Raw genomic sequence first — 17,093 nt, 5'->3', positions numbered from 1 at the left:
GGAAAATTTGTCTCTTACAAAGTTGGTTTAAAAAAAATAAAGCTTTTTCTCTTAGGGTGGAAAAAGAGAAGATTAGGAATATGACCTTGCAATGACAGAATTTTAATGTGCTCTGAAAGCCACAGAGGCAGTGCCAGGGTTACCTCTCTCTGACATGTTGCAGTGTGTATTAGGCATTTATGGAATGCAGTTTTTCCTCATAAAATCTGGCCTAACCTAGGGGTCAAAGAACAAATTCTAAAGCTCTCTTTTTCAAAACCGTCAGATCTCATTATAATCAAAGGGGAGGTTGTGCTAAAGCATTTAAGTCAAACAAAGCAAGAGTGGCTTCCAGGGAACAAACCAAGTATCTAATCCTTGGACACTTGGATGAGCCAGAGGAGCAGCCCCTCAGGCTGCTTTTAGCTCCCAGGACTTATCCGATTTATAAGGGGACACCACCATGCTATCCCACACTGGTAAAATGCTCTTTGTTGTCACTGATTTATTTTACCCTACCTAGGATTTCTGTTCAAGGGTCATGCCATTCCCTAGTAGTTGGGTACCCATAAAGCCATGGTTAGTGTGTCACTTTCTAAAGTGGTGGCTTACCTGGTTTGACATTTCAAAGGGAGGTCACTGACTTCTTCTTCTGTCTGTGGGGATAATCTCCCTTGTTAATTACATAAAAACTTCAGTCTTAACTTCTGGCCTTCTCCACATGTCTCCCTATTCTCCCCATTTTGTTCCTAAGCTGGTGTTGCTGTTGCTGTTCTATCATGACAGTTATATCCAACTCTTTATGACCTCATTGGGGATTTTCTTGGCAAAGATACTGAAGCAGTTTGCCATTTCCTTGTCCAACTCAAAGATGAGTATCTGAAACTTAAAGATAAGTGTCTGAGACCAAATCTGAACCCAATATTTCCTGACTCCAATGCTGGTGCTCTATCAGTTGCATTACTTAGCTATCCTTCTAACCTTCGTCTATAGTTTTCAGATTTCTGGATTCCTCTTCCTATTTGGAATTTTGCAATCCCTGACTGAAAAGATAGGGTTGTTTGAGCTTTCTGAAAGTAGAAAACAAAAAATGCATACTCTTCATTGAATACTTATGCATTCCATTTGTGGTGAAAATCAATCATTTTATATACGATTACATTAATTTCATTTTTTTCTTTCATTAGCTTTATTACATACTTTTTACAGAAAAGTATGCTATATATCAGAGGCTCAAAGTTTCACATAAAGTTTTCTGTTCTATTCCTTATGTGGAAATGTTCTTTTCGGTTTGTTGTTAAGTTTAGAATTTTAAAAATTAATATAGTGCTTAAAACACACAAACACTTAAACTCTCCACTCTAGTGAGGTCACTATCTTTACTATCCCTGGTACATGCAGAACCTCATCACCATGCGTCTAGACTACTGCAATAGCCACTGATGAGTCTGCCAGCCTCAAGTCTCTTCCGGTTCAGCCACCAAAGTGTCTCTTCTTCTATTTTTTTGTATTTAAATTTATTTAAGTTTTTCAACATTCATTTCCACAAAATTTTGGGGTCCAAATTTTCTCTCCATTTCTTCCCCTCACCTGAAAATGCCAAGCATTCTAATTACCCCTATCACCAATCTGACCTCCCTTCTAGCATCCCTCCCTTCCCTTATCCCCATCTTCTCTTTTGTCTTGTAGGGCCAGATAACTTTCTATACCCCATTACCTGTATTTCTTATTTCCTAGTTGCAAGAACAGTACTCAACAGTTGTTCCTAAAACTTTGAGTTCCAACTTCTCTTCATTCCTCCCTCCCCACTCATTCCCTTTGGGAAGGCAAGCAATTTAATATAGACCATATCTGTGTAGTTTTGCAAATGACCTCCATAATAGTCGTGCTGTGTAAGACTAACTGTATTTCCCTCCATCCTATCCTGCCCCCCATTTCTTCTGTTCTTTCCTTTGATTCGTTCCCTCCCCAAGAGTGTTGACTTCTAATTGCTCCCTCCTCCCACTGCCCTCTGTTCCATCATCCCCCTCACCCTGCTTATCCCCTTTTCCCCCACTTTCCTGTATTGAAAGATAAGTTTTCATACCAAAATGAGTGTGCATTTTATTCCTTCCTTTAGTCAAATGTGATGACAGTAAGCTTCATGTTTTTCTCTCACCTCCCCTCTTTTTCCCTCCACTGAAAAATCTTTTACTTGCCTCTTTTATGAGAGATAATTTGCCCCATTCCATTTCTCCCTTTCTCCTCCCAATATATTTCTCTCTCATCGCTTAATTTCATAATTTTCAGATATGATCCCATCCTATTTAATTCACCCTGTGCTCTCTGTCTCTTTCTCTATGTGTGAGTGTGAGTGTATGTGTGTGTGTTTGTGTGTGTGTGTGTGTGTGTGTGTGTGTGTGTGTGTAATCCCACTAACTACCCAGATACTGAAAAAAGTTTCAAGAGTTACAAATATTGTCTTTCCATATAGGAATGTAAATAGTTCAACTTTAGTAAGTCCCTTATGATTTCTCTTTGCTGATTACCTTTTCATGCTTCTCTTGATTCTTGTGTTTGAAAGTCAAATTTTCTTTTCAGCTCTGGTCTTTTCATCAAGAATGCTTGAAAGTCCTCTATTTCACTGAAAGACCAATTTTTCCCCTGAATTATTATACTCAGTTTTGTTGGGTAGGTGATTCTTGGTTTTAGTCTTAGCTCCTTTGACTTCTAGAATATCATATTCCATGCCCTTTGATCCCTTAATGTAGAAGCTGCTAGATCTTGTGTTATCCTGATTGTATTTCCACAATACTTGAATTGTTTCTTTCTAGCTGCTTGCAATATTTTCTCTTTGACCAGAGAACTCTGGAATTTGGCCACAGTGTTCCTAAGAGTTTCTCTTTTTGGATCTCTTTCAGGAGGTGATTGGTGGATTCTTTCAATATTTATTTTGCCCCCTGGTTCCAGAATATCAGGGTAGTTTTCCTTGATAATTTCATGAAAGATGATGTCTAGGCTCTTTTTTGATCATGGCTTTTAGGTAGTCCCATAATTTTTAAATTGTCTCTCCTGGATCTATTTTCCAGGTCAGTTGTTTTTCCCATGAGATATTTCACATTATCTTCCATTTTTTCATTCTTTTGATATTGTTTTCTGATTTCTTGGTTTCTCATAAAGCCTCCATCTGTTCCATTCTAATTTTGAAAGAATTATTTTCTTCAGTGAGCTTTTGAACCTCCTTTTCCATTTGGCTAATTCTGCTTTTTAAAACATCCTTCTCCTCATTGTCTTTTTGAACTTCTTTTGCCAATTGAGTTAGCCAATTTTTAAAGGTGCTATTTTCTTCAGCATTTTTTGGGGTCTCCTTTAGCAAGGTGTTGACCCACTTTTCATGGTTTTCTTGCATCTCTCTCATTTCTCTTCCCAGTTTTTCCTCCACCTCTCTTACTTGATTTTCAAAATTCTCTTTGAGCGCTTCCATGGCCTGAGACCATTGAATATTTATTTTGGATGTTTCGGATACAGAAGCCTTGACTTTTATGTCTTTCCCTGATGGTAAGCATTGTTCTTCCTCATCAGAAAGGATGGGGAAAGATATTTGTTCACCAAAAAAGTAACCTTCTATAGTCTTATTTTTTTTTCCCTTTTTTGGGCATTTTCCCAACCAGTTACTTGACTTTTGGGTCCTTTGTCAAGAGTAGGATATACAGTGGGGACCTGTAAGATATTAGTTCCTCCAAGGTGGCACAATGAAGTGTGTACTGGTCTGGGTGCATGGGGGTTTTTGTGCCCAGAATCTTAGCAATTACCTCTCCACAGGCACCTGGCCTCCAGTTCCACCAAGTCAGCACTGGGGGCTGATTTTCAGATAAGCTGGATGGGCATGGCCGCCATTCAGTGTGAGATAAAGAGAAGCTCCCACAGGACATCTACATAGGGCAGAGGCAAGAATCAGCTCCTCAGTGCCCCCAGGGTTTTTACTCTCCAAGAATGGATGCAGCTGCTGTACTGTGGTAGGAACTGCTGCAGCCTGTTGTAGCCTCTGTGGCAGCTACCTAAGGCCGGAGCTATGGGAAGGCCCTTCTCCCTTCCTGGCCAGCTGAAAAAACCCCATCACTGACCGTTGGCGCCTGTGGGTTGAGGGATCTGTGGACTGCTGCTTGTGGGGCTGGGGATTCTGCAACTGGAGATTCACCTTCCCCCCCTGCCCCGGGCTGTTCATGAGCCAAGCCTCGTAGCACCATGCTGCACAGCCAAGGCTGGGCTGGGTTCCACTCTGCATCTGGTGCAAGACGTTTGCTGTGGGCCTTTCAGGTCACCTTGGGCTGGAAATCTCCTCCACTCTGTTGTTCTTCACCTCTGCTGCTCCAAAATTTGTTGAGATTCCCTCTCCACAGGTATCTTATGGGCTGTGTGGGGAGAGCCTGCATTTGTGTGTCTTTCTACTCCATCATCTTGGCTCCACCCCCTATTAATTTTATTTTTTACTAGTTTAGATAATGGTTCTCTTCTTTCCATTGTAGCCCAGCAACAATTTAGGGTTGGGTGAGCATAAAAATGATGCTGACTTCATCTCATTACCTTTCTACCTGTCTTGCAGGAATAAGAGCAAGAAATTTTGATATTTTAGTGTAAAGTTAAATTTCTAACATCAGAGTAATTCAGGGAAATTGAAGTCATTCAATATAACAAGCATCCATCAAGCATTTACTCTGTGCCAGGCATTTTATTAGATGCTGAGGTTACAGTGAAGGGAAGTTACACAGTCCTGTCATCAAGAACTTATAATCTATTGGTGTCTGGGAGAATAAACCCCCTATATAATCATCATCCTGATCACCATCATCCTTATAACTAGCATTTATATAGCTCTTTAAGGTTTGCAAAGCATTTTACATGTTATCTGATATGATCCTCACAGCAACTTTGTGAGATATGTGTTATTATAACTCTCATTTTACAAATGGAGAAAGTAAAGCTGTGAGAAATTAAGTGGCTTCCTTAGAATCACACAGCTAGTGACTGAGGCAGAATTCAAACTCACATTTTCCTGACTTCAGATCCTGTGTTCTATCCCCTGCACCACCTGGTTGCATGTATATCTATTTACCTACATAGATTATTGACATATAATCTATGTAGATAAATATCTATAGATATTTATGCACATATACAAGTATGCTACAAGGCAGAATGTGATAGGAGAAAAAAAAAGAAACTCAAAGACAATTTGAAGAGTACTATTTTTCAACATAGTTTTTAAAGAACAAAGCTGTAGTCAAAATTGCTTAATCTGGGGCAGAGCCAAGATGGTGGAGTAGAAAGATGCACATACTCTAGCTCTTCCCCCACCGCCCATAAAATACCTGTAAAAAATGACTCTCAACAAATTATAGAGCAGCAGAAGCCAGAGAACAACAGAAAAAGATGTCCAGTCAAAGGTAACCCACAAGGCCGACTGGAAAAGGTCTATCCCATGGGATGCTGAGCAGAGTGGAGTTCAGCCCTGGCCACACAGCACTGGGAGAAACAGGACCAGAACAGGCCTCTGGGCAGAATCCCCAGCAAGGAGGGTCTCAGATCCCTCCACCTACAAGTGCCAAAGAAAGCTTCGAAGGTCAGTGAGAGGGCTTTCCCAACTGGGCTAGAAGGGAGCAGGGTCCTCTCCAGTACTGGCCCCAGGTGGCAGTGGCGGTAGCAGTGGTGGCAGCAGTGGTGACAATAGCAAGGGAAAAAATGGTTTTTCAAGGATATAGAGGATTTTCAATGATTCTTGATGAAAAGACCAACACTGCAGAGAAAATTTGACTTTCAAATACAAGAATCAAGAGAAGCATGAAAAGGTAAACAGGAAAGAGAAATCATAAAGGGCTTCCTAAACCTGAACTGTTTATATTCCTACATGGAAAGATAATATTTGTAACTCTTGAGACTTTTCTCAGTATTTGGGCAGGTAGAGGGATTATACACACACACACACACACACACACACACACACACAGAGGCAGAAAGCACAGGCTGAGTTGAATCAGAAGGGACGATATCTATAAAAAAATATATAAAATTAAGGAGTGAGAGAGGAATGTATTGGGAGGAGAAAAGGAGAAATGGAATGGGGCAAATTAACATTCATAAAAGAGATAAGAAAAATATTTTTCAATGGATGAGAAAAGGGAGCAGGTAAGAGGGGAAAAGTGAAGCTTATTCTCTTCACAAATGGCTTAAGGAGGGAATAACATGCCCACTAAATTTGGTATGAAAATCTATCTTACGCTACAGGAAAGTAGGGGAGAAGGGGATAAGTGGGGTGTGGGGGATGATAGAAGGGAGGGCAAATGGGAGAAGGGAGTAACTAGAAGTAAACACTTTTGGGAAGGGACAAGGTCAAATGAGAGAATAGAATAAAGGGGGAACAGGGTAGGATGGAGGGAAATATTGCTAGTCTTACAAAACCTGACTGTTATGGAAAACTTTTGCAAAACAGCACATATATAGCCTATATTAAATTGCTTGCCTTCTCAGTGGGGATGGGTGGGGAGGGAGGAAGTGAGAGAAGTTGGAATTCAAGGTATTAGAAATGAATATTGAGAATTGTTATTGCATGTAACTGGGAAATAAGAAATACATGTAATGGTGTATAGAAATCTATCTTGCCCTACAAGAAAAGGGAGAAGATGTGGGTAAGGGAATGGTGGGGTGTGACAGAAGGGAGGACACATTGAGGGAAGGGGTAATCAGAATGTAAGTTGTTATGGGGTGGGGGAAGGGAAGAGATGGGGAAAAAATTTGGAACTCAAAATTTTGTGGAAATGAATGTCATAATCTAAAAATAAATAAAAGAAAAAACAAAATTACTTAATCCTTTATTTCAATGACATATATTTTAAAAACTAATTTGTGAAAAAGAGAATCCTTGTTTAAAAGATTATGTAGGTACATAGGTATAAATAGATATTATACTGGGCCTCAAATCAATAAATTTTAGATTTGAAATCAGTTGGTCCAGTTAACATTGTGGCTCTACTACTAAATGTTATTTCGGATGTTTGTTCTCCTGTCTGGGACTTAATTTCCTCGTATGTAAAATAAGCACCTGGAGTAGTTGATTTCTAAGATCCCTGCCAGCTTTAAATTCTATCATTATATCAGAGAAGCCTAATGGGGCAGTTTAGGTGACCCAGTGGATAGAGTGTCAGCCATGGAGTCAAGAAGACAGATATTCCTGAGTTCAGAACTGGTCTCAGACATTTACTAGATGTGACCCTGAGCAAGTCACTTAACTCTGTTTGCCTCAGTTTTCTCATCTGTAAAATGAGCTAGAGAAGGAAATGGCAACCCATTCCTGTATCTTTGCCAAGAAAATCCCAGAAGGAGTTAGAGAGAGTGACATGACTAAACAACAAGGAACATTATGCTAATAGGCAATTTCAAACTGGAAAGAATACTATAAGTCAGGAGATTTGTGTTCTAGTGGTTCCCCACACAACCCTGGTAAATCATTTCTCTGGGCCTCAGTCTATTCATCTGTAAAGTGAAAGGATTGGAGTAAATGATCTTTAAGGTCCCTTCTAGCTGCAACATTTTTTTGATCCTTCAAGAAAAAGCTTTATATAAATTTATAATGTCCTAAGAAATGTTTTATTACAAATTTTATTGCTTTAAAACTGATATGACATATTTTCCCCCTAAAATGGAGTCTTTGAAATGCTGAAGCATTTTTGGAACCAACACTGTTAGCAGCAACAACCTGTTTGTCTCTAGCAAGCTTCTTTAAACAACATCAAATAATTTAAATCCATTGCCCATGGTGATGGTTCAAAGCAAATGCTTATTTGGGAGCTAGAGACTTTCTGGTTCAATGGATCAACTCATCAGACTGCACCCTACTGGATAAATCACCAAGCATTTTTGTATTTATTTTTAAACTATTTTGCAATCAGAATCCTTCCAATGGGGGGGTTTTCAAGTCACTGAAATGAAAAATAACCAATCAATCATTTCAATCCCTTGTTTAAAAATAAACAAATTGAAAACTAAGTGAATTGTTATGTTTCCAGATACACGGGACCTAATGATAAATCACCAAGCAAACAGCATGAAACAATTGTGGGATTTTATTTCAACTGTAAAGATTTCCATTCATAACAAAAAAAAAATACTGCCTCTCTTCCATTGAAACCCTTCATCAAAATGGATATGATTCTCAAGAAAGGCAAAGTTCTGGTGGAAAGATTCCTTTGGAAGAGTCTTTATATTGTCAATGAATTAAGCAAAGAATTTAGGTTTTCTTTATTTCATCAAGTTAATTTCTTGGCATAATCCCAACAATTATTTGAACAATAACCTAATTGGAATGCTATCTAGAATTTTCAGGCCAAAAGACCTGAGACTATATAGTCTGAATCCTGGATTTTATAGTTGTGGGAACTGAAGATCAAGGAGATGAAAGATATTGCTAATGATCACATAGCTGATAAGACAGTTCTTCAAAGATGCCTAACTAGCTTCTCATTTGATAGAAGAGGGATATGTCCAAGGTCAAAGTCTAAATAGGGATGAAGTCCAGTTTAAAATTTAATTCCTATGATGCTCAATCTACCAGTAGTATATCTAAAACCAACACTACATAAAGAAATTTCTTCTGAAATCTGGTGAAACTCTGTCACTAAAAACTATTTTCTTTCCTTTTCCAATAGAAAATAAGGAAATGGGGGTACATTCTTCCATTTAGTAATTGTGGATTGGCTAAACAAAAATTAAGAGCCATGAAAGAAAGAAGCTCTTAGGGAAATTAAATTTCTTGGTCATTCACAATTTAAATCCCGATGACTCACCTAATAGTGAGCCTTATATACACTCCAGAAGTGTAAGACTTTGACTTTGGAAGAAGCTAGGATGGCCAACAAACCAAAAGCTTTTCTGAATCTAACACACCATCAAGCTAGTCTATAGGGGTTGAACCTGTTATTTCTTTGGTATAAAGAACTCTCTGATGGGAAAGCTGCTACTACAAATGCATTGCCCACCGCCTCAACTGAAATGTATAGCTTTACTGAGTTGCATAGAGAACTAATAGGTTAAGTGACTTAATTGTGAAGGGTCATACAATCAAAGGTAGTGCTGAAACTAAGTTCTTCTTGATCCAGACAATTGCTTTCTCTTCACTACATAAAGAGTTCTTAATCTAGATTCCATGATTTTGTTTTTCAGAAAGACGTTGGTAACTGTATTTCAATATAATTGGTTTTCTTTGTAAACCTAGGCATTTTATTTTGTGCATTTAAATACATCATTCTCAGGAGTGCACAGATTTCACCAGATTGCCAGAAGGGTCCATGAAATGCAACCAGGTTAAATGCAAACATTCCAATCTATGTCTCGATTCATAATAGCATTGAAAACAGACATGGCACATCATTGGAAAAAATAATTTTACACTCATTTGCTATCTATTATAAAATGCCTTTCCTGACACGCCCTTCTCTACTCCCTCCCCAGCTGTTAGTACTCCAAGAGAAAAAAAATTGTACTTATTTTGTATACACATATATTTAATTTTTTTGTACATGTTATACTCAGTAAAATGAATGCTCCTTGAGGGTAGTCATTTTTGTTTTTGTATCTTCAGGCCAATACAAATGCCCAGTTCATAGGAGGAGCTTAATAAATGTTTGTTAAGTAATGCTGAATGTATTAAGTAAAAAAATTAGCTACTCTATTCAAGTCATTTTTAAAACTCTCCATAAGCTCTTCCCCCTCAACCAATGTGTTAACTATGATTTGAGAGCAAGCCTTGACCAAATTATTATTGGTGAATCTGAATCTAGTTGAAATCAATTGCCTATTATAGGACTTCCCCCATCTTTAACACTTTTCTTTCCCTTCCCCAATCTTTCCGTTGAAAATAACTTCTCTTTCAAAATTCTCATGGCACTTTGGACTTTTCCTTTATACCCAAGGAGGTCTTACTTGAATATGTAGCACATTCCCACCATTCACTCCACAGTAGATTATAAACACTTTGACCTCTGTTCCATCTGCCCCAATTCCACTCCCCACTTCTAGTACCTACTGGTACATACACACAAACACATGTGCACACACACACATACACACAAATATATACATACACATACACATATATGTACATGCATAGTTTGAATCTGTGTGTATGTGTATAATAAAGGGAAGATACTGAAAATTTATATATGTATACATATGTGTGTGTATGTGCATATGTGGGTATAAATAAACACATCATGTGGATATATGTATACATACATACATACATATATAAGTATTATATGCACAAAGTTTTTTTCTTTTAATTTTATCTTCCCATTAGAATGTGAACTCATTGAGGGCAGGTACTGTTTTATTTTTTAACTTTCTTTGCATTCCCAGTACCTAACAAAAAGCTGGCATGTAATAAATGCTGGTTAATTGACTACATGATTTTTCATCTTTGTATCCTCAGCACACTTCAAAAATGTTTGTTGAGTGATGTTGAATTGTCATGTAGAAATAAACCTGCATTGCAAGCCTGCCTGATTAAACCCTTGTACCAGACTTGCGAGCAATTGAGAGATGTGCACACATTCAAAACAGCACAGATTGATTTTGCAGTGAAGCAAACCTATCCCTTTCTGAGCTAGGAATTTCATGGTTCATTAACTGGAGTCTCAGTAATAGTAAAAAAAAAAAAATAAAAAAACAAAACACAGTAGGAGGCAGAAATTGAGTATAATGTCAAGAATATTTATTATATATCATTGCTGAGATTAGATGTTGCAAAGATAACATCTTTAATACTGGAGTTATTAACTGTGTTAACCTGTAATAACTGATTCTTAATACTAGAGTTAAATCCCAAAAATTCTAGTGGTGTCTGCCTGGTAAAATAGCCACTCCCTGTTTCTGTAAAGTGACTGTACTTTCAGTGATCTCAGAGAGCTCCACAGCCAAGGAATGCCCACGAATATCTTATTTCTGTGGAAGCTAAAAAAAGAAGTGAAGTCTTTTATTCTCCAAATGAATATTAAATAGATCTTTAAGAAATAATGGCTCTCTACCATGAGAAGATGTGAAGAACATCTTTGTTGAAAGGGAGGGTGTGACAGTCACCTAGAGATTGTACACACACCACCATATTTTTCCTCCTTTTTTTTTTTGTAAAGAAGGGTTATAAATTTATGGAATTTTAAAACATATGCTTTGAAGCCATCAGGAACTTCCTTCCTCATTTTACAAATGAAGATACTGGGGCTCAGAGAGGTCAAATCATTTTTCACAAGACTATAAAGATAATTGGTGGTAGAGGTCCTCTGATTCTCATACTGGTATTTGTTTGTTTGTTTGTTTGTTTTTTTCCCAAAGAACAAAGAAGGTAAGGCTGGGCCTATGAGGGCATTTGGTTCAACCCCTGTCTGGGAACAGTAGAATCCATAGAATGAATACAGGGCTAAAATTAAAACATGAAAATGTATATCCCATATCCATACTCACACAAACTTCCATCCTACAGTTTAGGAGCTATAGGCATTAAATGGAGGTATCAGCATCAGTAGTGAGGTGGTTAGATATTGACAGAGTACCCGTATCAATAAACTGTCCTGGGTTGCTGTGTCTAAAGCATTAATATATATTTGCCTGGAGTTTTTCCAAATTAAAACCATTTTGTTTGTATGCAAAGTAAAGAAGGTAGTCTGACTTTTTATATAAATTTTTAATTGTGATCAATCTGGAACCTGTTCAACCAAAAATAACTGAAGGATCACAGAGACAATCAGCTTCATATGGAGAAAGTTCAGCCACTCAACGGGGAGTTCTTCAATCAGCCATAAAATCAACAGTGCACATCTAATGGCTTTCTTTTTTATGCAAGCATTGAACACCAAATCATGGTGGTCCATATTTTGCTGATGCTCTTTGGTTCCCAGATTAAACCCACATGGATGGATTATCATCCTGCCATCTCCCCTACATTTCCATTTTAAATAATCATAAATAAGAAAACCTCACTATTGTTGGGCACTCGTCATCTGTTGGCTGTGGCTGACTATAAAAGTCTCAAAAATTGCACTAAATCCTTTGAAGAGTCCATCCTTGTCTTTGTCAGTCTCCAAATGCTTTCAGCTGAAAGACTCCTTATTGTATTCAAACTTTGTCCCATAAGCATTGTTCTTGTTACTCAGTTGATGAAGAGTCTTGGAAATTGAACTGGGTCCGCAGCAAAAAACACCAACTGTTTTCCTGGTAAGAATTAGGAAGGTGGGGGTAGGGAGTAGAAAGTCACAGAGATGATTAATTCAGTACATGAAGACAAATGCATTACATGAATTATGACTTGCAAATCAAAATGGTTATTGAAAGCTCTTCTGATTGTTGCATGTTAGAAAGCACATTATTTATCTCATACTATTCAGACAAGATCTCTGGACTGAATATCACTATGAGTACATATTCAATTCTAGTTAATAAAACGAATAAGGGAATTTCCTAAGACTTTTCCATAATGGATAACTAGCACCAATCTGGGACAGCTGATTCTCAGCCTAGGGAATTTCCTCCATTCATTTTCTTCTCATGATTCACCTCATATTTCTGTCCCAGTGATTCCTCATTAGAAATGAGCAATAAGGAAAATGAAAGAACTTTTCCATTCCAAGAGGTCATTTTAAAACCATTAATTTCAATTCACATTCAAAACAAAAAAATTTAATGGGTATGTGAAATCAACAACTTCACATACATTTGATCTTCTTCAAAAAGGTTCCTATTATTATTATTATAATTATGACATAATTATTATTATCAATGAGCACAGTTGTTCTTAAAGCACTGTTTAAACAAGTTAAACAAACCCTCTCCCTCCAGCCCTTCCTGAACATAAGTATTTAGTTCTAAAATATCTAACAAGAGACATTGTATATTATAGTTATGTTTCTATCTTATCCCCATCCCATCTTCCAACAGGACTGCAGAATTCACAAGGGCAGGGACCATGCTTTAGTTCAACTTTCTGTCTATGCTAAGGCCCCAGCTCACTGCTCTATACTCAAAAGGCACATGATAAATATTTGTTGAATGAATTAATAACAACAACAACTTGTATCCCTCCTATAAGAGAGGGGGAAAAGAGCCCTAGATTTGGAAGTAGAAGGCTTGCATTCAGGTCCTAGCTCTACCAATTTTTATTGTTTGGACATTTTAGACGTTGAACAAGGATGTTGGCCTTGCGTTCTCACTCTGTAAAATGAGGAAGTTGGACTAGACTTGTAAGACTTCTTCTAGCTTTAAATCTCTAAAACTACAGAATTTATACAGTACCTCAAGGTTTGCAAAATGTATTCCATACACTATGTTATTTGAGTCTGTAATGCTAATGAGACTGAAGGAATGGGCCTGCCCTTTAAGGGGAGTTTTATTAGGGGAGATTTGTAGGAAGGCCTATATCTTTCATTAATGAGGCACTGGTTCTCTAGGGCTGTGATGCCCTCTGGCTCTGAAAAGTGTATAAATACTCTGAGGAGAAGTTTTACTTTGGGGCTTAACTCATTGGAAGTGTTGGTTTGGCCAGAAGAGACTCTGGGCAGCCACTAAGGAGCCTCCCCTGGTTTTGAAAACCCAGAGGTTGGTGCTTCTTTCTCTGGTAACTATGTATGTATGGTCAAACAGTTACCTGTCAGGCAGTTGGGAGCCTGTCTGTTGATTTTGATTTCTCTGTATTTTCTATGAAGTTCAGAGTGCTGACTTTTTCCCCTGAACTAGGTGAATGATATATGTGCTTGATTTAAGTGATTGTTGACCCCTCAAGTTGCTTTCCTTTTAAAAAGAAAAACAGATCAAAGAACCTGTGACAGCAGGTCATCTCTACATGTCAAGAGTGTTTGCTTTTACAGAACCTCAAAACAACTTGTGAGGCAGATGCAATTTTAATTCTCATTTTACAGGTGAGGAAATTGACATTTTATGCATGTCTTTACTTCAAAGTAAATTCCGCAAATCTTATCAGCTCAATTGATGTGCCATAATGCACACAACTGGGCTACTAATAATGGTGCCCTCTTATATTAAAGCTGTGGCAAATAATCAGCACAGAGGATCTTAATTAGATATTTAAATTGGGGAATATAAAGGAAAAATCAGAACTAGGTTTAAGTCTGACATCAAACACTAGCAGTATGTCTATCAGTACTTCACTAATTAAAGATTCATTCTCTTCATCTGTAAAATCTAAATAATAATATTCTTGCTGCCTAATTTCTGGGACTGTTGTGGAAAACATGCCCTTTAGGTTATAATGCACAACATAAATCTATTTTTTTTTACTATTTTCCTGGATAGATCTAAGCGTGTCAGGCAGTTAGGAAGCCCACAAGTGTAGTCCTAGATGAAGTACAGGAAATCTGTTCACACCTCATTGACTGTACAGGGTGGACTCATGCAATCTTCCAGTTAAAATGTTATGCCTTTAAGTTATCTTTTTCTCAACTCTTCATCTCTTGGATCCCCTACTGCAGAAGAGGAAGGTAGACAACACAGAATAAGGAAAATGCCAAGGAAAGTCGTGAGGACCAAAAAAAATTTTTATGGGAGGAAAAATGCAGCCCTCTGAAGAACTGCTTCTTCTTTATTTTATTATATATCCCAGGGTCTACCTCTTCATGCAATCGGTGCCTCAGAAACATTTGCTTACATACAGAAGGAATGGATACAATATATCTCTTATACAAAAGCTAGAAATTACAGGAAACAGAGAAACAAAAATCTACTCATTCTCTATGTTTTTTATTTGAGTAAGTTTTAATCTCTGAAAAGATTGCCAACATTTCTTAGTTTTCTCCTATTTGCTAATCTCCATTTTGTAATATGAACGTTACTGCTATTGTTTTAACACTCATAAATTATATTACGTTGTTGCATAAAGCAGTATGAACAAATATTTGCTCACATAGCCTTCTAGTCCCCATTTTTCTTTCCATTTCTTTCCATTTACGTGGTATTTTTCATCTCAAAAAGTGGTTTATGCATGAAAAAGCTGCACTGCCACTTCCTCAAATATTTTGTTTGAAAATACAGGATAAATGATACACTTTAAATGGTATAAAGGATAGATTGCTAGAATTAAGGACAAGAAGATATAAATTCAAATTCCAGCTCCAACACTTACTAGCTGTATGTCCTGGGAAAATCTTATCATTGTCAATATTCCCTTTAGTTAATCTATCAACAAGTAGTAAGTAGTTCTTATTTCCTTTACACCTTAGTTCCTTCATGTATAAAATGTAAGGGCTGGACTCCATGAACTCTAAAATCCCTTCCAGCTGTAAATCAGTGATCATTTACAGAATGGTACCACATCAAACAGTGATTGTGTAATACAAAATGTCAACAGCAGATGGTGCACATCAGCTCCTTTGAGACAGTTCTCTCTCTCTGTCTGTCTGTCTGTCTCTCTCTCTCTCTCTAACAGCAACATGAGCCAATAAAAAAGCAAGAACAACTCAATGATTCCAAATGAATTAGCTATAAAATATAAAATAAATATTCTATTGGTAACTTTGATTTCTTCATTAAGCAATTTCAAGAAAGGAGACATGATTCCAAGATTCTACCCCTGGTTGGAATATAACTTCATTAGAAGTTGGTTCTAAAAGTAACATAGTGGTTGACGCTGTAACTAACTGGAAGTATCCAGACAGGCTAAGATGAAAGTCTTACCTCACCTTGTTTCTTCCCCCACACATGAAGCTTGTGCAAACATGCTCACATTGAATGGGAAGACATGCATGGGGTACATTGTTGGAGGGAGTACACACATCAAGAACTACTTGAGATTAGGGAATGTTTCACTTTTATCCTTGCATCCCCAATGCCTAGAAGAATGCCTAGTAGCACAAGGTAGGTACTTACTACTTGTTGATAGATTCATTAAAGGGAATGTTGACAATTATAAGATCAGAGAGCTGGAGAATTCTTAGAGGATTACATAATAAGGAATTACATATTCTTTCAGGGATATGTAGAGCAGATTCAGACTATAGATAGTAAAGTCTGGTTGATTGCCATTAATTTTCCATCACTCTTGTTTTATATGCTTTCGTGTTATGATCATCCTTTTCTCCCCCCCCCCACCCTTATGAAGCCATAATATCACAGATATTCCTTTTTTAAAAAGTATTTTCAAGTATTTGTATGTTAGCTTTTTTCTAACTTCCTTTGTATTTAGGGTCTAATATCTGAATTCTGAGTCTGAATTTTCTGACTACAGGAATAAAAGTTGTTTGGGTCAGATGGCCAGCTGCTACTGTCTCCTGCTGAAAATTCATAAACAAAATCATGTTTCTTCCCATTTAGTATATTTAAAATATCCTTATAAAGTCATCTGTAGAGAAGGTTCTCTAAAAATCTTATTCTGATGTTTCATTGCAGCATAGAAGTGATCCTTGTTTCTTGAATGCTAAGCAAAGCCTCTGACAAGTCCATGTTGGAACGGCTTTGATTTTAGTTGTTGGGACAGACTGTCTCCATTTTCTGAGGACTAACTTAGCTAATTACGAAGAGATATATCACCAGGAGACTGGCCTTTAGTAATTGTTCTTTCATGACAAATCTTTGAACAAAGAAAAAAAATCCCAGTCCTGCGGGACAAACTTCCACCTCTGAAGTGATGGTGGCAGAGTGATGAGATAGCAGGCAAAGCATTCTATGAAACACATAATTTGTGGACCATCTACAAACTTCAAATGACTACCAGTGTTCAAACTTTGGGAAGCACATGGGCAAGGCTTGAATATGTTGGACAGGTATGTATCATTGTGATCGCTAGAGGTAATTTCTGAATTGATGAAATCACAACTTCATTCGAATACTGAAATGAAAAAGCACTATTCAAGGCTCGGCTTAAGTACTATTTCCTACGGGAAATCATCCTTGAGTCCTTAGTAAACAGTGTTCCATTATTACTTATTCTATTTTATTATTTTATATTTACTCATCCATTTGCATGCCATATGTCTCAGAATATGATATCCTCAAATGCTAGGAAATGTTCAATTTTTGTCTTTTTTTCCTCAGTGCCTTTGAGAGAATAGGAATGTAATATACATATATCAAAGCAAATTGAAATT

General features: G+C 37.3%; 1 protein-coding gene across 4 annotated transcripts in view; it reads right to left on the bottom strand.

Moving 5' to 3' along the window:
• Positions 1-10,698: 10,698 nt before the first annotated feature.
• NOX4 (NADPH oxidase 4) overlaps positions 10,699-17,093 on the bottom strand; it is a 234,822-nt gene continuing 228,427 nt past the window's right edge. For all 4 annotated transcript variants that reach the window (XM_072610604.1, XM_072610602.1, XM_072610601.1 and 1 more), the window contains one exon: positions 10,699-12,213. In XM_072610604.1, coding sequence (XP_072466705.1) covers positions 12,093-12,213 — 121 coding nt within the window. In that variant the 3' untranslated portion in view covers positions 10,699-12,092. The remainder of the gene's footprint in view (positions 12,214-17,093) is intronic.

Source organism: Notamacropus eugenii, chromosome 5 (genome assembly GCF_028372415.1).
Source record: "Notamacropus eugenii isolate mMacEug1 chromosome 5, mMacEug1.pri_v2, whole genome shotgun sequence".
Taxonomy (NCBI): domain Eukaryota; kingdom Metazoa; phylum Chordata; class Mammalia; order Diprotodontia; family Macropodidae; genus Notamacropus; species Notamacropus eugenii.
The sequence above is the reverse complement of the archived record's forward strand: the minus strand, read 5'-3'. Positions and strand labels throughout refer to the sequence as shown.